At 37.4% G+C, this 22554-nt stretch overlaps 1 protein-coding gene and 1 non-coding gene across 2 annotated transcripts; one reads left to right on the plus strand and one right to left on the minus strand.

The window, feature by feature from the left end:
- Positions 1 to 153: 153 nt before the first annotated feature.
- LOC130964135 (small nucleolar RNA R71) lies at positions 154 to 261 on the plus strand. The gene has a single exon (XR_009080243.1). It is a non-coding gene; the product is annotated as a small nucleolar RNA R71 (small nucleolar RNA).
- A 15184-nt stretch (positions 262 to 15445) lies between these two features.
- On the minus strand, positions 15446 to 16479 carry LOC130963058 (uncharacterized). Its single transcript, XM_057889207.1, has 3 exons — positions 16192 to 16479; positions 15862 to 16087; positions 15446 to 15477 (listed from the first exon to the last, which is right to left on the minus strand). The coding sequence occupies exons 1-3, from the start codon at positions 16477 to 16479 to the stop codon at positions 15446 to 15448; spliced, it is 546 nt and encodes a 181-aa protein (XP_057745190.1).
- Positions 16480 to 22554: the final 6075 nt, after the last annotated feature.

Below are 22554 nucleotides of genomic sequence, written 5' to 3' on the forward strand. Positions count from 1 at the left end.
CATGAATTGGTTATTTGCAGCCATTTCAATTAGCTCTTGAGCTTCTGTAGGCGTCTTCTTCAGATGAAGAGATCCTCCAGCAGAGCTATCCAAAGACATCTTGGATAGTTCAGAGAGACCATCATAGAAAATACCTATGATGCTCCATTCAGAAAGCATGTCAGAGGGGCACTTTCTGATCAATTGTTTGTATCTTTCCCAAGCTTCATAGAGGGATTCTCCATCCTTCTGTCTGAAGGTTTGGACTTCCACTCTAAGCTTACTCAATTTTTGAGGTGGAAAGAACTTTGCCAAAAAGGTATTGACTAGCTTTTCCCATGAGTCCAGGCTTTCTTTAGGTTGTGAGTCCAACCATATTCTAGCTCTATCTCTTACAGCAAAAGGGAATAGCATAAGTCTGTAGACCTCAGGGTCAACCCCATTAGTCTTGATAGTGTCACAGATTTGCAAGAATTCAGCTAAAAACTTATGAGGATCTTCCAATGGAAGTCCATGGAACTTGCAATTCTGTTGCATTAGAGAAACTAATTGAGGCTTAAGCTCAAAGTTGTTTGCTCCAATGGCAGGGATAGAGATGCTTCTCCCATAGAAGTCGGGAGTAGGTGCAGTAAAGTCACCCAGCACCTTCCTTGCATTGTTCTCGGCTGCCATGGGTTCTTCTTCCTTGAAGATTTCTGTTAGGTCCTCTACAGAGAGTTGTGCCTTAGCTTCTCTTAGCTTTCGCTTCAGGGTCCTTTCAGGTTCAGGGTCAGCTTCAACAAGAATGCCTTTGTCTCTGCTCCTGCTCATATGAAAGAGAAGAGAACAAGAAAATATGGAATCCTCTATGTCACACAGTATAGAGATTCCTTGAGGTGTCAGAGGAAAAGAAAAATAGAAGGCAGAAGTAGAGAAAATTCGAACTTATCAAAGAAGATGGAGTTCGAATTTTGCATTAAGGAATAGTGTTAGTCCATAAATAGAAGGATGTGAGAAGAAGGGAAGTAATTTTCGAAAATTAAGTAAAAGATTTTAAAAACATTTTGAAAAACACTTAATTGATTTTCGAAAATAAAAGTGGGAAAGAAATCAAGTGATTTTTGGAAAAGATTTTGAAATTAGAAATCAAAAAGATATGATTGAAAACTATTTAAAAAAAATGTGATTAAAAAGATTTGATTGAAAAGTTATGCTTTTAAAAAGATATGATTGAAATGATATGATTTGAAAACAATTTTAAAGAGATTTGATTTTAAAATTTAATGACTTGCCTAACAAGAAAAGATATGATTCAAACATTAAACCTTTCTCAACAGAAAAGGCAGCATACTTGAAATGTTTAATCAAATCATTAATTGTTAGCAAGTATCTTTGAAAAAGGAAAGAAATTGATTTTGAAAATATTTGATTGAAAAGATATGATTTGAAAAAGATTTGATTTTGAAAAACTTTGAAAACTTGAAAAAAAATTGATTTGAAAACAAAATCTCCCTTCTTGTGCCATCCTGGCATTAAACGCCCAGAATGGTGCACATTCTGGCGTTTAACGCCCAAAACTCTACCCCTTTTGGGCGTTAAACGCCCAACCAGGTACCCTGGCTGGCGTTTAAACGCCAGTCTGTCCTTCTTCACTGGGCGTTTTGAACGCCCAGCTTTTTCTGTGTAATTCCTCTGCTGCATGTTCTGAATCTTCAGTTCCCTGTACTATTGACTTGAAAATAGAACCAAGATCAAATAAACAATGCATGCAAGACACCAAACTTAAAATTAGACACTAGACTCAAACAAGAAACATAAAATATTTTTTTGGTTTTTATGGTTTTGTAATTTTTTTTGGTTTTTTCGAAAATTTAAGTAAAGATATCAAAATTCTTAATGAGAATTCCAAGAATCATGCAATGTTAGTCTAAAGCTTTAGTCTAAAGGAATTAGACATAGCTAGCCAAAGCTTCAGCAGGACATTGCATTCAAGAGCTAAATTGATGATGATCAATCAGCTTTGGTGATGATAAGAACATCACCTTGAAACACTAGAATTCATTCTTAAGAACTCTGAAGAAAAATACCTAATCTAAGCAACAAGATGAACCGTCAGTTGTCCATACACGAAACAATCTCCGGCAACGGCGCCAAAAACTTGGTGCGCGAAATTGTGATCACTACACAACTTTGCACAACTAACCAGCAATTGCACTGGGTCGTCCAAGTAATAAACCTTACGCGAGTAAGGGTCGATCCCACGGAGATTGTTGGTATGAAGCAAGCTATGGTCACCTTGTAAATCTTAGTCAGGCAGACTCAATTGGGTATAGATGATGAATGAAACATAAAGATAAAGATAGAGGTACTTATGTATATCCTTGGTGAGAGCTTCAGATAAGCGTATGAAGATGCTTTCCCTTCCATCTCTCAGCTTTCCTACTGTCTTCATCCAATCCTTCTTACTCCTTTCCATGGCAAGCTTATGCAAGGGTTTCACCGTTGTCAGTGGCTACCTCCCATCCTCTCAGTGAAAACGTTCTATGCTCTGTCACAGCATGGCTAATCATCTGTCGGTTCTCGGTCAGGCCGGAATAGAATCCAGTGATTCTTTTGCGTCTGTCACTAACGCCCCGCCTGCTAGGAGTTTGAAGCACGTCACAGTCATTCAATCATTGAATCCTACTCAGAATACCACAGACAAGGTTAGACCTTCCGGATTCTCTTGAATGCCGCCATCAGTTCTCGCCTATACCACGAAGACTCTGATCTCACGGCATGGCTGGCTCGGTTGTCAGGCGAGCACTCGGTTGTCAGGCGATCAACCATGCATCGTGTATCAGGAATCAAAGAGATATTCACTAGAGCCTTATTGCTTGTAGAACAGAAGTGGTTGTCAGTCACTTTGTTCATAAGTGAGAATGATGATGAGTGTCACGGATCATCACATTCATAAAGTTGAAGAACAAGTGATATCTTGGACAAAGATCAAGCGGAATTGAATAGAAGAACAATAGTAATTGCATTAATACTCGAGGTACAGCAGAGCTCCACACCTTAATCTATGGTGTGTAGAAACTCCACCGTTGAAAATACATAAGAACAAGGTCTAGGCATGGCCAAATGGCCAGCCTCCCAAAGTGATCAAAAGATCTAAAGAAAAAGGTTCCAAAGATCAGAAGATGGAAATACAATAGTAAAAGGTCCTATATATAGAGAACTAGTAGCCTAGGGTGTACAGAGATGAGTAAATGACATAAAAATCCACTTCCGGGCCCACTTGGCGTGTGCTTGGGCTGAGCATTGAAGCATTTTTCGTGTAGAGACTCTTCTTGGAGTTAAACGCCAGCTTTTGTGCCAGTTTGGGCGTTTAACTCCCATTTTGGTGCCAGTTCCGGCGTTTAACGCTGGGAATTCTGAGGGTGACTTTGAACGCCGGTTTGGGCCATCAAATCTTAGGCAAAGTATGGACTATCATATATTGCTGGAAAGCCCAGGATGTCTACTTTCCAACGCCATTGAGAGCGCGCCAATTGGGCTTCTGTAGCTCCAGAAAATCCACTTCGAGTGCAGGGAGGTCAGAATCCAACAGCATATGCAGTCCTTTTCAGTCTCTGAATCAGATTTTTGCTCAGGTCCCTCAATTTCAGCCAGAAAATACCTGAAATCACAGAAAAACACACAAACTCATAGTAAAGTCCAGAAAAGTGAATTTTAGCTAAAAACTAATAAAAATATACTAAAAACTCAACTCAAACTACTAAAAACATAATAAAAACAATGCCAAAAAGCGTACAAATTATCCGCTCATCACTTGTCTAGGCAGAAATTACCTCAAAAGAGACAAGATCCTGGAAAGTTTTCCATACCTTGTACCATAGGCACCATGACCTTCAAGAAGGCTCTGTGTGACTTAGGGTCAAGTGTAAACCTCATGCCTCTCTCTGTAATGGAGAAGCTAGGGATCTTTGAGGTACAAGCTGTAAGAATCTCACTAGAGATGGCAGATAACTCAAGAAAACAAGCTTATGGACTTGTAGAGGATGTTTTGGTGAAAGTTGAAAACCATTACATCCCTGCTGATTTCATAGTCCTAGAGACTGGGAAGTGCATGGATGAATCCATCATCCTTGGCAGACCCTTCCTAGCCACAGCAAAGGCTGTGATTGATGTGGACAGAGGAGAATTGATCATTCAAGTGAATGAAGAATCCTTTGTGTTTAAGGCTCAAGGATATCCCTCTGTCACCATGGAGAGGAAGCATGAAGAGCTTCTCTTAAAACAGAGCCAAACAGAGCCCCCACAGTCAAACTCTAAGTTTGGTGTTGGGAGGCCACAACCAAATTCTAAGTTTGGTGTTGAACCCCCACATTCAAACTCTAAGTTTGGTGTTGGGAGGTTCCAAAATTACTCTGAGTATCTGTGAGGCTCCATGAGAGCCCTCTGTCAAGCTACTGACATTAAAGAAGCGCTTGTTGGGAGGCAACCCAATGTTATATTTAATCTATTTCGCTTTGTTATTTTATGTTTTCTGTAGGTTGATGATCATGAGAAGTCACAAAATCAATCGAAAAAGCAAAAACAGAATGAAAAACAAAAAGAAAAATAGCACACCCTGGAGGAGAACTTACTGGCGTTTAAACGCCAGTGAAGTTAGCAAATAGGCGTTTAACGCCCAGTTTGGCACCATTCTGGGCGTTTAACGCCAGAAAGGGGCACCAGACTGGCGTTAAACGCCAGGAAAGGGCAAGAAGCTGGCGTTAAACGCCAGAAAGGGGCACCAGCCAGACGTTTAACGCCAGAATTGGCAAAGGGTGCATTTTTGCACGCCACTTGGTGCAGGAATGACTTTTCTTTGACACCTCAGGATCTGTGGATCCCACAGGATCCCCACCTACCCCACCACCCTCTCTCTTCTTCTTCACCCATTCACCAATCACCTCAACACCTCTTCCCCAAAAACCCTTCACCTATCAAATCCCATCTTTCTCTTCACCACTCACATCCATCCTTCATAAAACCCCACCTACTTTACCATTCAAAATTCAAACCACTTTCCCTCCCAAACCCACCCTTACATGACCGAACCCTACCCCTCTCTTCACCCTATATAAACTCATCTTGACTCCTTCATTTTCACACAACCTAAACACTACTTCTCCCCCTTTGGCCGAACCATACGCCATCTCCATCTCCTCTATTTTCTTCTTCTTCTACTCTCTTCTTTCTTCTTTTGCTCGAGGACGAGCAAACCTTTTAAGTTTGGTGTGGTAAAAGCATTTCTTTTTGTTTTTCCATAACCATTTATGGCATCCAAGGCCGGAGAAACCTCTAGAAAGAGGAAAGGGAAGGCAAAAGCTTCCACCTCCGAGTCATGGGAGATGGAGAGATTCATCTCAAGGGTGCATCAAAACCACTTCTATGAAGTTGTGGCCTTGAAGAAGGTGATCCCCGAGGTCCCTTTTCAAACTCAAAAAAAGGGTCAACTTTGATCAAAGGTTGGACCAAGTCCTCACAGGCATTTGTGAAGAGGGCGCCCAATGGAAGAGAGATTCAAGAGGGAAGCCGGTTCAACTGAGAAGGCATGACCTCAAGCCCGTGGCTAGGGGATGGTTGGAGTTTATCCAACACTCAATCATTCCCACTAGCAACCGGTCCGAAGTTAACCTAGACCGGGCCATCATGATCCATAGTATCATGATTGGAGAAGAAGTAGAAGTTCATGAGGTTATATCCCAAGAACTTTATAAGGTGGCGGACAAGTCCTCTACCTTGGCAAGGTTAGCCTTCCCTCATCTTATTTGTCACGTTTGTTATTCAGTTGGAGTTGACATAGAGGGAGACATCCCCATTGATGAGGACAAGCCCATCACTAAGAAAAGGATGGAGCAAACAAGAGATCCCACTCATCATGAAATCCCTGAGATACCTCAAGGGATGCACCTTTCTCCACAAAACTATTGGGAGCAAATCAACACCTTCCTAGGAGAATTGAGTTCCAACATGGGACAACTAAGGGTGGAGCACCAAGAACATTCCATTCTCCTCCATGAAATTAGAGAAGATCAAAGAATCATGAGAGAGGAGCAACAAAGGCAAGGAAGAGACATTGAGGAGCTCAAGCACTCCATAAGATCTTCAAGAGGAAGAACAAGCCGCCATCACTAAGGTGGACCCGTTCTTTAATCTCCTTGTTCCTTATTTTCCTGTTTTTTGAAAATTATGCTTATGTTTACCTATGTTTGTGTCTTGTGATCATTAGTGTCTTAGTGTCTATGCCTTAAAGTTATGAATGTCCTATGAATCCATCACCTTTCTTTATTGAAAAATGTTCTTAATTGAAAAAGAGAAGAATTGCATGAATTTTGAATTTTATAACAGATTAATTATTTTGCTGTGGTGGCAATACTTTTGTTTTCTGAATGTATGCTTAAACAGTGCATATGTCTTTTGAATTTGTGGTTCATGAATGTTGGCTCTTGAAAGAATGATGAAAAAGGAGACATGTTACTGAGGATCTGAAAAATCATAAAAATGATTCTTGAAGCAAGAAAAAGCAGAAAAAAAATGAAAAAAAAGGGAGAAAGAGAAAAAGAAGGAAAAAGAAAGAAATAAAGTTGTGATCCAAGGCAAAAAGAGTGTGCTTAAGAACCCTGGACACCTCTAATTGGGGACTCTAGCAAAACTAAGTCACAATCTGAAAAGGTTCACCCAATTATGTGTCTGTGGCATGTATGTATCCGGTGGTAATACTGGAAGACAGAGTGCTTTGGGCCATGGCCAAGACTCATAAAGTAGCTGTGTTCAAGAATCATCATACTTAACTAGGAGAATCAATAACACTATCTGGATTCTGAGTTCCTATAGAAGCCAATCATTCTGAATTTCAAAGGATAGAGTGAGATGCCAAAACTGTTTAGAGGCAAAAAGCTAAAAGCCCCGCTCATCTAATTAATGCTGATCTTCATAGATGTTTTTGGAATTCATTGCATATTCTCTTCTTTTTATCTTATTTGATTTTCAGTTGCTTGGGGACAAGCAACAATTTAAGTTTGGTGTTGTGATGAGCGGATAATTTGTACGCTTTTTGGCATTGTTTTTAGTATGTTTTTAGTATGTTTTTAGTATGTTTTAGTTAGTTTTTAGTATATTTTTTAGTTTTTAGTTAAAATTCACTTTTCTGGACTTTACTATGAGTTTGTGTGTTTTTCTGTGATTTCAGGTATTTTCTGGCTGAAATTGAGGGACTTGAGCAAAAATCTGATTCAGAGACTGAAAAGGACTGCAGATGCTGTTGGATTCTGACCTCCCTGCACTCGAAGTGGATTTTCTGGAGCTACAGAAACCCAATTGGCGCGCTCTCAACGGCGTTGGAAAGTAGACATCCCGGGCTTTCCAGCAATATATAATAGTCTATACTTTGCCCAAGATTTGATGGCCCAAACTGGCGTTCCAAATAAGCTCAAGAATTCTGGCGTAAAACGCCGGAACTGGCACAAGAATGGGAGTTAAACGCCCAAACTGGCACAAAAGCTGGCGTTTAACTCCAAGAAGAGTCTCTACACGAAAATGCTTCAATGCTCAGCCCAAGCACACACCAAGTGGGCCCGGAAGTGGATTTTTATGTCATTTACTCATTTCTGTAAACCCTAGGCTACTAGTTCTCTCTATATAGGACCTTTTGCTATTGTATTTTCATATCTTTTGATCATGTTTTTATGATTGAACCCTCTTTGGGAGGCTGGCCATTCGGCCATGCCTAGATCTTGTTCTTATGTATTTTCAACGGTGGAGTTTCTACACACCATAGATTAAGGTGTGGAGCTCTGCTGTACCTCGAGTATTAATGCAATTACTATTGTTCTTCTATTCAATTCAGCTTGTTCTTGTTCCAAGATGTCACTTGTTCTTCAACTTGATGAATGTGATGATCCGTGACACTCATCATCATTCTCACCTATGAACGTGTGACTGACAACCACCTCCGTTCTACCTTAGATTGGGTGGATATCTCTTGGATTTCCTTAACCGGAATCTTCGTGGTATAAGCTAGAATTGATGGCGGCATTCAAGAGAATCCGGAAGGTCTAAACCTTGTCTATGGTATTCTGAGTAGGATTCAATGATTGAATGACTGTGACGAGCTTCAAACTCGCGATTGTGGGGCGTTAGTGACAGACGCAAAAGAATCACTGGATTCTATTCCGACATGATCGAGAACCGACAGCTGAATAGCCGTGCCGTGACAGGGTGTGTTGAACATTTTCACTGAGAGGACGGGACTGTAGCCACTGACAATGGTGATGCCCAACATACAGCTTGCCATGGAAAGGAGTAAGAAGGATTGAATGAAGACAGTAGGAAAGCAGAGAGACGGAAGGGACAAAGCATCTCCATTCGCTTATCTGAAATTCTCACCAATGAATTAGATAAGTATCTCTATCTTTATCTTTATGTTTTATTCATAAATCATCCATAACCATTTGAGTCTGCCTGACTGAGATTTACAAGATGACCATAGCTTGCTTCATACCAACAATCTCCGTGGGATCGACCCTTACTCGCGTAAGGTTTATTACTTGGACGACCCAGTGCACTTGCTGGTTAGTTGTGCGAAGTTGTGTTTATGCCATGGTATTGAACACCAAGTTTTTGGATTCATTACCGGGGATTATTTGAGTTGTGAAAAGTAGTGATCACAATTTCGTGCACCAGTGGTCTAGAGAAATTTGAGCTTTCTCTGTAAGCCCATAATAGAAGACGTCTAACTGCACCCACTTTGAAAACATTTCAGAGGGGCATTTTCTTAGCATCTCTCTGTATCTCTCCCAGGCATCATAAAGGGATTCATTATCTCCTTGTTTGAAGCCTTGGATGCTCAGCCTTAGCTGTGTCATCCATTTTGGAGGAAAATAGTGATTCAGGAATTTTTCTGACAGCTGTTTCCATGTCTTTATGCTGTACCATGATAATGAGCTGAGGGTTCAACTCAAAGCTACTGACTCCGATGGAGGGTATACAGAAACTACTCCCGTATGAAGCAGTAGTGGGGTTGGCATATGACCCCAGAGTCCTTCTGGACATTTCATTTCCACTTAGGTCCATGATGGAGAAAAAGAGATGATGTAGATTTATTTTATTTATTTTATTATATTAAAAAATTATTTTTGAAATAATAAAATAGAATAAAATAAAAACCAAAACAAAAAAAAAACAAAAAATATAAAATATAAAATAAAAAATAAAAAATTTGATAATATTTTATGAAGATTTTCCAAAAAATGAGGAGAGAGAAAGTGGTTAGGATATTTTTGAAAAAGATATGATTTGAAAAATTTTTCACCAAGTCAACCCAAGCAATTCGAAAATTATGAGAAATTAAAGGAAAAGATATTTTTTTATTTTTGAATTTTATGATGAAAGAGAAAAACACACAAAAGACACAAGACTTAAAAATTTTTAGATCTAATGCTCCTTGTTTTTCGAAAATTTTGGAGGGAAAACACCAAGGGACACCAAACTTAAAAATTTTAAGATCAAAACACAAAGAAGACTCAAGAACACTTTGAAGATTCACAAGAACAACAAGAACAAAAGAAAGAACACCAAACTTAAAATTTTTAGAAAACCACAATAAAATTTTCGAAAATTAAAGAAAGATTAACAAGAAAACACCAAACTTAAAGTTTGGCATAAGATTTAATCAAAGAAAATTATTTTTGAAAAAAAGTTTTAAAAGGAAGATATCCAATTGCCAAGAACATAAGCCAACGCTCTAGCCAACTGAGCTATAAATGTAACGTGTTTTAATATTGTATATAAAAAATATTTTTGAAAACTAATATTTTGAAAAAGCACAAGAAAAACATGAAAACACACAGAATAAGAAAAACCAAAGATCAAATAAGAAAAATTGACAAGAACAATTTGAAGATCAAGCAAAAACAAAGAACATGCAATTCGAAAATTGAAAGACAAAGACAAGCATGCAATTGATACTAAACTTACAACAAGACACTAAACTCATGAAAAACTAACAATTAATAAAGAAAAATAAATTTTTTTTGAAGAATTTTTTTTTAAAAAAGGAATAATAGAAAATGCAATTCTAGTAACAAGATTCACCTTCAGTTGTTCAAACTCAAACAATCCCCGACAACGGCGCCAAAAACTTGGTGCACAAAATTGCAATCACACTTCTGGAATCCGCACAACTAACCAGCAAGTGCACTGGGTCGTCCAAGTAATACCTTACGTGAGTAAGGGTCGAATCCCACGGAGATTGTTGGCTTGAAGCAAGCTATGGTTATCTTATTATTCTTAATCAAGATATAATATCAATAATAATTTTTAGTTTTAATTGTAAAAAGTAAAAGAGCATGAAATAAATACTTATTATGCAGTAATGGAGAATATGTTGGAGTTTTGGAGATACTTTATCCTCTGAATTCCTGCAACATAATGCTTTCTCACTTTCATAAATGCAAGGCTCCTTCCATGGCAAGCTGTATGTCGGGCATCACCGTTGTCAATGGCTACTTCCCATCCTCTCAGTGAAAATGGTCTAAATGCTCTGTCACAGCACGGCTAATCATCTGTTGGTTCTCGATCATGTCGGAATAGGATCCATTGATCCTTTTGCGTCTGTCACTACACCCAACACTCGCGAGTTTGAAGCTCGTCACAGTCATCCAATCCCAGAATCCTACTCGGAATACCACAGACAAGGTTTAGACTTTCCGGATTCTCATGAATGCCGCCATCAATTCTAGCTTATACCACAAAGATTCTGATTAAGGAATCTAAGAGATACTCATTCAATCTAATGTAGAACGGAGGTGGTTGTCAGGCACACGTTCATGGATTGAGGAAGATGATGAGTGTCACGGATCATCATCTTCTTCATAGTGAAGCGCGAATGAACATCTTAGATAGGAACAAGCGTGTTTGAATGGAAAATAGAAATAATTGCATTAATTCATCGAGACGCTGCAGAGCTCCTCACCCCCAACAATGGAGTTTAGAGACTCATGTCGTCACAAAGTATAAAGTTCATATCTAAAAATGTCATGAGATACAAAATAAGTCTCTAAAAGTTGTTTAAATACTAAACTAGTAACCTAGGCTTACAGAAAATGAGTAAACTAAGATGGATAGTATAAAAATCCACTTTTGGGACCCACTTGGTGTGTATTGGGGCTGAGACTTAATCTTCTCACGTGCCTGGGCTGTTTTTGGAGTCGAACGCCAGGTTGTAACCTGTTTCTAGCATTGAACTCCAACTTGCAACCTGTTTCTGGCGCTGGACTCCAGACTGCAACATGGAACTGGTGTTGAACGCCAGTTTACGTCATCTATCTTTGCGCAAAGTATAGACTATTATATATTGCTGGAAAGCCCTGAATGTCTACTTTCCAACCCAATTGAGAGCGCGCCAATTGGACTCCTGTAGGTCCAAAACATCAATTCTGAGTGGAGGGAGATCAGAATCCAACAGCATCAGCAGTCCTTTTTCAGCCTGAATCAGATTTTTGCTCAGCTCCCTCAATTTCAGCCAGAAAATACCTGAAATCACAGAAAAACACAAAAACGCTTAGTAAAGTCCAGAAATATGACTTTTGCCTAAAAATTAACTAAAACATACTAAAATCTACATGAAATTACCCCCAAAAAGCGTATAAAATATCCGCTCATAAGCTTTTTAACAATTAGTACAAAGAGGTCACAATTTGACAACATAAAGAACATTCCTATCACAAATCTTTGACAACAAATTCATTACAAAAAACATTGATTGTAGTCAGAATCGCTATAAAAATCTAATAGTAAATTGCTCGAAAGTAAATATTTATCGTCAAATTTCAAGAGTTTGACGCTAATTATTGTCAGATAAATTTGACAATAAGTGGTTTTAGGGAGACAAATATAGAAAGATGTTATCGTCGAAAAAAAATTAACGATAACGTTGGCACCACTTTCATTTTTATGCCAACTATTACTGTCGAATTTTTCTGACACTAAATTCGACAATAATAAATCAGTGTAATTAATTTTAAAAATAAACCTAAAAGCAAACATTCGGATTTTTTTGCCAATGAATTCGACAGTAATAAACAATAAATAATTTTTTGGATAATGCATATGCATAATATCATTATTATAATCTGTTATATCAAATTCAATATTTTGAGAATTAATATTTATATCAGAATTAACATAAACTAAATATTATTTTTAATTAAAACAATAAACAAAAATATGAAATAACAAATATAAAAAAATAGCACCAAACAAACATGAGATAACAAACATATAAAGCCTAATATCAAACAAATGTAAAATAAACTCTAATGATTATGGATCGTGATAGTCATCCTCATCATCCTTCTGGTCAACCCCTTAGTCCTGCAGCGGTGGTGGTAGTCAGTACAGGTACCAGTGTTAGTGCAGATACCAATATAACACCCTACTACACAAAATCTTACGTTATAGTCATAAATCAATGGTGGTGAGGTATTACGACATCTAAAAGAAAAACTACATACGTATATATTGAAGAAATATTATTTAACTAGGAGCCTGTGAAAGACGGGTAAATAGAAACGAAAACTGATATCACACTCAAAGCGTTAAAGATATAAAGCATGGATTATATAACAAAGAGATATATACATACATAGGATTCATAACGAAATACATAACAAGTACTAATCTCGACTTACGAAAAAAAGCCGGCTAGAAAATATATTATAACCCAAAAGTATACCAAAATTCAATCCTATTTTTCCAAAATAAATCCTCTAAGAAGGTTATACAAATACATATTCAAAAGTGAAGAATAGATATACTAAGTACAAAATAAAATCTCAAAATAGTTTTCGCTTTTCATAGAGAATTCGGCACACTCAACGAGGTGCATCACGTCCTGTATCTGAAAATTAACAAATTTCACAATGGGTGAGAACCCGAAGGTTTCCAGTAGGATAATAATTTCAAATAGAGACAATGTAAAACTACATGAACCCACTAGGCAATCCTAAACTCTAAACATACAAGGTTTAAACCTAGGGTTTTACTAATCCAAACAAGGTAAATATGCTAAGTTCTCCGCTATACCAATGATCCATAACCTCGGTTCTCTACAACACATCTCAGCATTTCCAATTAATTTAATTCAATAATCAGTTTAATAGTAGCAAGCACAAGTAATAAGATGCAAACACAATCAAGAGCAAATAGTCAAATACAACATGTATAGCAATTAGCAGTTGAACAGATATATTCACATAGGCAAACCAAACACAATATGCACACTCAAACACCTGCATATAGATGCACATGATGCATGCCTATTCTACTGGCCATGAGCTCACATGTCAGTTACGTTGCCAGACCCAACACATCTGGTAGCTAACCCGGATATCGTCTCTCTGTCATACATATCCAGGAGGAACCAAAAGGGGACCCAACATTCCACCATATCATTGGAGTGCGATCTTACATTCCCAAAAGGAACAAAAAAGGGAATGCTTTTCTTCCACCATCTCATTAGGATCGCACTTTTTGGAAAAAGAGTGCCTGATCACCCTTTCATCCGAGAGAAACCCACGAGTAAGCGAGATTAACCACTATCCTTACCCGAGAACCATGAACAAGCGGGATTAACCAACGTCCTTGCTCGGGATAAAACTTAAATCAATACGCAAGTGGGATTTACCATCGTCCTTGCCATTTCAGTCATTCAGACCACAGTAAGTCATCATTAATGTCTTTAATCAATTTCATAACTCTTAGATTCATTAATCACAATACTTTGTTCAATTTATCAATTCCATTCTCTCGTGAGAGGGATAACACCACCATTTTCACTACAAGCGGGATAAGACCACCATCTCCGCAACAATTTCATTCGGTTAACCAAGAGTTTATCTGGGAATTAATAAATTCATTTCATTATATCACTTTCCAGTGTATTCAAGGGTTAATTATCAGTTATTCAACTCCATACGGAAGTTAGAGGGGTTTATAATAAACTGAGAAGGCTAAAACAAACAAAATCAGCATTTCAAAAAATTTTGCACAATCGTACATGCGCATCCCTCGTGCATACGCTTTATTTCAATTTATTTCAATTCAGGTTGCACATCACGCGTATGCATGCCTCATTCGTACGCGCAAACCCCAATTCATGCATACATATTCATGGTGCATACGCGCAGAATTTACCACGTTTCAATTCTGTTTAAATTTCATGGTGTGCATACGTGCAAGTTCATTTTCATGTATACGCAGATTTTAATTCTATAAAAAATACTGCATAATTCAGTTTTCACCCCCAATTTCAAAATGAATAACTTTCGCTATAATTATCAAATTTCCTCCATTCTTGGACTGTTTTAAAGTCTTTTTCACCAGTTTTAATTATGATAAGTTTTATCCAAATCAGAACTCTAAGCGCCAAGTTATGACCTATCGAAGTTGGTCAAATTTTGTTCCCAAAATCTGCATAATGTTATTTTAACAAAATCCCCAATTTATTTCATTCCAAAACCACGATAATCCATTGCTAGGCACCATCAACACACCTATATCAATTCTCAGTCACCTTCTAACCATTCAAGCCTAATCAACCAAATCCAATCCATCAAAAACCTAACTAACCCAATTCCAATATAATCATTCATTTTCCAACATTATCCCACTAATAATCAAACTAACAATCAATTCATACAACAAATTCTCATTATTCCAACAACCATTCACTCATGACAAATACACCACTTACTATGATTTACCAAATAGGGGATACTTCACCCTATCATAACCTCTGGTCCAATTTCCATATCAATCACCACTATAGACGATCATACCACACCTAGTCAATTATGCATACATACATACATACATACATACATATATACATACATACATACATTAGGGACAATTAATCACAACAATTAATTCCTTCAATCCTATCCAAGGGATAATTAACCTAGGTTTTCACACAATTTTACATAATGCCTACCTGAAACCAAAACCCGTACTTCTTTAACGGCGATTTCAACCTCGAAAAATCCTCTCTCTGATCAATTCCAACTCCAACTAGTCAAAGCCCCACCAAAATCCTACCACTTTGATCCTAAACACAATCTTGCACCGATCCCACGCCAAGCAAATCCGCTCCGCACCAAATTCAAGCATAACTCTTAATTCATCTAATCACATCAATTTTCTCATAGTTCAAGTTTAGGTTTTTTGCATATAGTAGAAAAAATTAGGGGATTGAGATTTCTTACCTTGTCTCAGGTTACCTTGGGTTGAAACTCCATTAAAACTCAAGATTGAACCTCCCCTAAATATTTAAAATCGAAATTTTCCCAACACCTCAACCAAAAATGCAAAATTGAAGAGACATGGAAAATGGGGCAAGGATTTCAAAGTTTCTTACCACAATATTTAGATAAAATTGAAGAGCACGACGAGGTGATCAGGTGGCCACAAACAGGTCTTTGATCAAAGCTGCAATTTGGAAGTTATGTGGATTTTAGTGTGATAGGTGAATAGTGTTTAGGGCTCCTCTCTCTCTCTCTCTCTCTCTCTCTCTCTCTCTCTCTCTCTCTCTCTCTCTCACAATGGCAAATGTGATGAATTTGCCAAGTGAAGAGGGTTAATGTGTGTGGGCTTGCGCCTAATATGGGTTTGTTTTGCGAATTTTGGTTCGTTGGCTTTATCTTGGGCCAAAATCTTTAAGATAAGGGATTTAATTTGTATCCTAAATATTTTTATTTCTTCCAATTATAGATTTTAAATTCTTAACCATTTTCGCTCATAATTAATTTATTATTTAACTGGGTTTTCATCCTACCCACCTAAATAGAAGTTTTGTCCTCAAAACTTAATTACCTACAAACAGGTAAGGATAATCCTTCCTCATGTCAAACTCGAGCCCCCACGTGTGCTCTTCCACTCCGACTTGACTACAAGCCACTTTAACTAATAGAACTTCCTTTTCGCACAGTTGCTTGACACTAACGTCATCAATTCTGACCAGAGCTACTTGAAATGTCAAATTTTCTTTCATTTGAACTGATTCGGGCTCTAATATGTGAGTTACATCGGAGGTGTATTTCTGAAGATACAAAATGTAAAATACATTGTGCAAGTTCAAAAGATGTGGTGGTAAAATCATCTGATACGCCACTGGCCGAATCTTCTTCAAGATTTGAAATGGACCATGTAACGGGATTTCAACTTCTTTAATTTTATCGCTCTACCGACTCCCATAATCGGAGTAGCCTTCAAAAACACATGGTCACCCTCTTCAAACTCCAAAGGCTTCCGCCTCCGATTAGCATAGCTTTTCTGATGACTCTGAGCGATAAAAATTCTAGCTTGGATCTTCTTAATCTGTTCCGTTGTCTTGGCCACCAATTCAAGCCCCAACAAACTTAATTCTCCGGCTTCATACCAGCATAATAGAGATTGGTATTTCCTCCCATACAGAACCTTATATGGAGCCATTCCGATGCTCACATGTTAACTATTGTTGTACGCAAACTCCACTAAAGGCATATAAAGATCCTGACTTGCCAGTCGATCCAGCACACATGTTTTCAACATATCCTCTAGCGTTTGAATTGTTCTCTCCGATTGGCCATCGGTTTGAGGATGGTACACCGTGCTTAAGCACAATTTAGCTCCAAATTCTTTCTAAAAAGCTCTCCAAAACATTTAAGTGAATTGAGGATCTCTATCTGACACTATGGTCATAAGAATACCATGCAATCTTACAATCTCCTTAATGTACAACCTCGCCAATTTCTCCAAAGAATAGTTCATACAAATTGGCAAGAAATGAGCGGAATTTGTCAGCCAATCAATAATTACCCACATCGCATCAAATCCTGCTCTAGTCCTTGGCAAGCCTAACATGAAATCCATGGCGATACCTTCCCACTTCTACTACGGAATCTCAAGAGGTTGCAATGTCCCAGATGGCTTTTAGTGCTCAATCTTCACTTTCTGACATGTCAAATACTTGGATATGTGCACTACCACATCATTCTTTATTCCTAGTCACCAGAACATCGCTTTCAAGACATGATACATCTTTGTCGTTCCAGGATGAATTGAGAACCTACTCTTATGAGCCTCTGTCAACACTTCATGTCTCAGATCTCCCACATTTAGCATACAGATCCTCTCCTTGTACCTCCAAACTCTCTCTTTATCTTAGGTAACCTCTCCTTGCTTCCTCTGTCCAATAGCTTGCATCATCTTCTGCAGCTCCTAATCATCCTGCTGAGCTTTTTGAATCTCAGCTTTGAAGTTGCTAGAGATATGCAGCTAGTTCAAACATACACTCCCAGCCACTTCTCTAACACCCAAGTTAACATATGCAAACTTATTCAACAACTCCTCTTTCGTAATCATCATCCAAGCATGCTTAGAGATTTTTTGCTCAACGCAACCGCCACCACATTAGCTTTCCTCGGGTGATAATTCAGTTCGAAGCCACAATCTTTCAGCAACTCCATCCACCTCCTTTGATGCATATTAAGTTCTTTCTAATCAAAGAAGTAATTCAGACTCTTATAATCAGAGAAGACTTAGAATTTCACTCCATAGAGATAGTATTTCCACACCGTCAATGCAAACACAATCGCAGCAAGTTCTAAGTCATGAGCCAGATAATTCACTTCGTGCGGCTTTAACTGTCGCAGCCTAAGCCTTTCAATGAAGCGTACAATAAATGTCAAATGGTTCATGGGGTTCAGATAACACAAGTACAGGCATTGTAGTTAATCTCTTCTTCAGAGTTTGAAAACTTTTCTCACAGTTGGATGTCCATACAGAAGGTGTATCTTTACGGGTCAACGTAGTCATAGGCAATGCAATCTACGAAAAGCCCTTAGTAAACCTTCTGTAATAACCAACTAACCTCAAGAAACTTTCTCACTTCCATCACAGACATAGGCCGTCCCCATTCTGTCACTGCTTCAACTTTAGCAGGATTCTTATCTATTCCCTCTCGACTCACCACATGCCGTAAGAATTTCACATCTTACTTCCAAAAGTCACACTTGGAAAGCTTTGCATAGAGCTTCTTCTCCTTCAAAATTTGCAAAACTATTTGCAAGTGCTCAGCGTGTTCCTCCGCATTCTTAGAATATATCAGGATGTCATCAATGAACACGACAACAAACTTGTCTAGAAAAGGTCGTAACACTCTGGTCATGTAATCCATGAATACAATAAGGGACTTTGTCATCCCAAAAGACATCACAGTATTCTCGTAATGACCATAACAAGTTTTGAAAGTTATCTTAGGAATGTCTTCCTCTCTTACCTCTATCTGGTGATATCCGAACCTCAAATCGATCTTAGAGAAAACTTCGGATCCTTGCAACTAATTCATCATGTCGTCAATTCTCGACAAAGGACAATTATTCTTCACCATCACTTTATTCAGCTGCCGATAATCGACACACAGTTGCATACTACCATATTTCTTTTTCACCAACAAAATCGGGGCTTCCCACGGGAAAACACTTGGTTGGATGAAACTCTTATCCATGAGTCCCTCCATCTGAACCTTAAGCTTCGCCAACTCCAGCGACGACATCCTGTACGGTGCAGTTGAGATCGGTCCTACTCCTTGCACGAGTTCTATCACGAACTCTATCTCTCGAAGAGGGCAAAATTCAGGTATATCCTCAAAAAATACCTCGAAAAATCCACTCACTATTGAAATCTGACTTAAATTCTGTTCATCTCCCGACGAACTCGCGGTTAATAACAAAAACCCCAGACATTCACTCCCACTATAATTCACCATCACCAAATTCAGATAATAACCCTGGGATACAACTAATCCTTCTAACCCTTTAAACATAAACTGAACCGCACGCTCAAAATAATCCAGTAATACATGGTGCTTTGACAACCAATCCAATCCCAAGATCGAGTCCAGTTAACGGTAAGCATATCAGGTCATGAATCAGAGGTGGTGAGACATTACGACATCTAAAAGCAAAAGTACATACGTATATATTAAAGAAATATAATTTAACTAGGAGCCTGGTAAAGACAGATAAACGGAAATGAAAACCGATATCACACTCGAAGCGTTAAAGATAGAAAGCGTGGATTACAGAAACAAAGAAATATACATACATAGGATTCATAATGAAATACATAACAAGTACTAGTCTCGACTTGCGAAGAAAAAGCGGGCTAAAAAGTATATTACAACCGAGAAGTATACCAAAATACAATCTTATTTCTCCAAAATAAAACCTCTAAACGGGGTTATACAAATACATATTGAAAAGTTGAGAATAGATCTACTAAGTACAAAATACAATATCAAAATAGTCTTCGCTTCCTATAGAAAATCCAGCACACTCAATGAAGTACATCACGTCCTGTATTTAAAAATTAACAAATTTCACAATGGGTGAGAACCCGAAGGTTCTCAGTATGGTAATAATTTCAAGTAGAAACTATGTAAAACTACATGAACCCACTAAGAAATCCTAGACTCCAAACATGCAAGGTTCAAGCCTAGAATTTTAATAATCCAAAAAAGTAAATATTCATGTTTTTAGTACTATTTTGAATTATAATTATCTACTAATTATAGTTCTATTGTTACTTATAGTTAAATTTTTATTTAATTTGTCCTTTCTAATAAGATCAATCATTCATATTATAAAAAGAATTACAATAATAAATAGTTATGAGAATTACAATGACAAATTTTTTACAAAGTCAAACAGAAAAATAGAATTCATATTTTTAAAGTACTCTCAATACACTTTTATTTAATATTATTTTAGACTATAATTTCCTATTACTTATAATTTGAGTAAAGTATTTTTTTGTCTCCAATGTTTGGGGTAAGCCCGAAAATTGTCCCTAACGTTTAAATTGTCCTTTTTAAGTTCCTAATGTTTCAAAATTGACTCAATATTGTCCTGCCATTAGGGATCTATTAACAGAATTGACGGTGGGACAAAATTGTGACAATTTTGAAACATTAGGGACTTAAATAAGATAAAAACGTTGGGAACAAAAATGATACATAGAAATAAATTTTAATTTTATTCTTCAATAATATCATTTTTTTACTATACACAGTTATTCAATTATTTTTTAATCACATCTAAGTAAATTACACTTAATTACATTATTTTTAGTCTAAATAGATATATTTTTTATAATTTTACTCTTAAAAATTTTATTCATTATAAAATTTTTGTAAAATGAGTAGTACATAAACTTTTGGAGAAAAAAATGATACATATACATTAAAGTAATGTGATTCTAGTCATTTTATTTACAAATATTTTATGATAAGTAAAAATCTTTAAGAGTAAAATTATAAAAAATAAATTTATTGAGAATGAAAGTAATGTGATTAAGTTAATTTACTTAGATATGATTGAAAAATAATTGAATAATAGGTATTAAGATTTTGAGTGTACTAGGCTAGTCTTGTAACATCCTACCACACAGAGCTTTATGCTTAAGTCATAAAACAGAGGTGGTGTGGTATTACAACCTCTAAAATAATATATATATTGGAAAAGATATATTATACGGGGAGCCTTGAAAAATGGGTAAAACAAAATCGTAAAATCAAAAGCGCAACACTCAAGATTAAAAGATTGCTTGCGTACGAAGAAAGCTAGAGTTCGTAAACATATATATACAAAACATAAGATTAGAGGGTCAAGGTACAAAATAACAAGCTCCTAACTCAGCCTACGAAGCTAAGGCTGGCCGGAGAATAATTACATACATATATATTTAACCCAAAACCCAAAATACATATATAATAAATCTTGGTTCTCCGTAAACCTCTTGAAGGTGCAATATAACACAAGTTATCAGGAAAGTTCTATACATATGGTCATACAAAAACTATACATCAAAATAAAGCCCCGAAATTCACTTCGTTGCATAACTCAATGCGCCTAGCGAGGTGCCTCTCGACTTGCATCTGAAAAACACAAATATCGTATGGGATGAGAACCGAGGGTTCTCAGCATGGTAAAGGTCCACGTACATAAGATATAAGGTCCTGAGAATGCCAGAGGCAATCCTAGAATGCCGACACTCAGATTATAAAACATAGAGAACTAAAACAGAAACCATGAATCAAGGTGGTTCTCTAAGGCTTTCTATATTTAACCAATTCCTTAAATCTGACTAAAACTTAACAAGAACCCTACTTCTCTCCGCATTTCCTCCGTTCTTCCATCTCCGGTGAAATTACAAAGACAAACAAACAGACAATGGCAAACACAGGTAGAATACAAGTAATACAAATAGCAAACATAACAAATAGCATATTATAATCACTTAGGCAATCCCAATTAATGCACAAGCAAGCAATCCAAAGAATATGCATATGATGCATGCCTGTCTTATGGTTGATGAGTCTCATCTGTCAATTGTCAAGCCAACCCGACAAGCCCAGCTGTTAAACCTTGGACCGTCCCCCGATGCGCATCCCCAAGAGTCTATGCATAGCTTTTTCTCATATATATAAAATTTCTCAATGGGGGTTAACCTTCCCTAGAATTTATAAGTGCCCGGTCACCTCTTACGTCGTAGGGTCAATAGAGTATCGAGTCTCAACTTGGAACACGTGGTGGCAAGCCACGGTACTTTACCTAGAAAAAATTATATCTCAGATAATCATTTCATATTCATTCATAAACATTTGATAACCATTCATTATGGCCATAACATCACTTATACATCATATAATTGCATTTTTACACATAACGCATCATAACGCGGAGCAAGTGGGGGTAAAACCACAACCCTTAGGTCTACCCGAGGAGCCTCTGTACTAACTAGGAGCAAGTGGGGGCAAAACCACAACCCTTGCGTTTACCCAGGAGGTACGTTCTCATATGCCTAGGAGGAACAAAGGAGGGGATCCTAACCTCCCACCATCTCGCTAGGGGCGATTTTACAAAATCAGGAGGAACAAGGAAGGAGATCCTCACCTTCCACCATCTCTTGGGGTCGCACTTTCGAGAAAGAGTACTCAGATGTAACATTCATTTCTTTCTTTAGCCAGTTTCATAATTTAAGTCGTATATGTATAAATATATATACATATACAGAGGCACCCTACCTCCTCATACCTAAATCATCACTTCTCAAACTTTCTTCATCTCCAAGTTACCATTTATTCCTAGCTTTATCTCATTACTAGGCTTACTAATAAGATCTAAGATCAAAAGAATAAAAATAGAGATTTAGAGGTTTGAAATTATGATTTAAAACACAAAATCCACATTTGCTAAAATAGGGACCACACGTACGCATGTACGCTGGATAGAAATGATCCTTTGCGAATGAGGGGTACGCGTACGCATACACTGCAGTTTGATCAGAAATGGCTAAGTCTGCAGAATTTCAGTTTTACATACCAAACTTCTAACGCACATAACTTTCTCGTTTTATAATATTTTTCATCCGTTCTTCGAACGGCATAAATTTCACAGACCCAATTTTCATATAAAATAGATTTCAAATAATTTGAGGATCCGAAATCCGAGTTATAGCTCACCA

The sequence above is a fragment of the Arachis stenosperma genome, chromosome 2, assembly GCF_014773155.1.
Source record: "Arachis stenosperma cultivar V10309 chromosome 2, arast.V10309.gnm1.PFL2, whole genome shotgun sequence".
Lineage (NCBI taxonomy): Eukaryota > Viridiplantae > Streptophyta > Magnoliopsida > Fabales > Fabaceae > Arachis > Arachis stenosperma.

Coding starts and splice junctions, on each gene's coding strand:
- LOC130963058 (XM_057889207.1), bottom strand. CDS start 16,479: ATGGCTCCATATAAGGTTCTGTATGGGAGGAAATACCAATCTCTATTA. Junction 16,088..16,191: donor AGTTGAAATCCCGTTACATG/GTCCATTTCAAA, acceptor TTGTATCTTCAG/AAATACACCTCCGATGTAAC. Junction 15,478..15,861: donor TTATCCTTACCTGTTTGTAG/GTAATTAAGTTT, acceptor TCCAAATTGCAG/CTTTGATCAAAGACCTGTTT.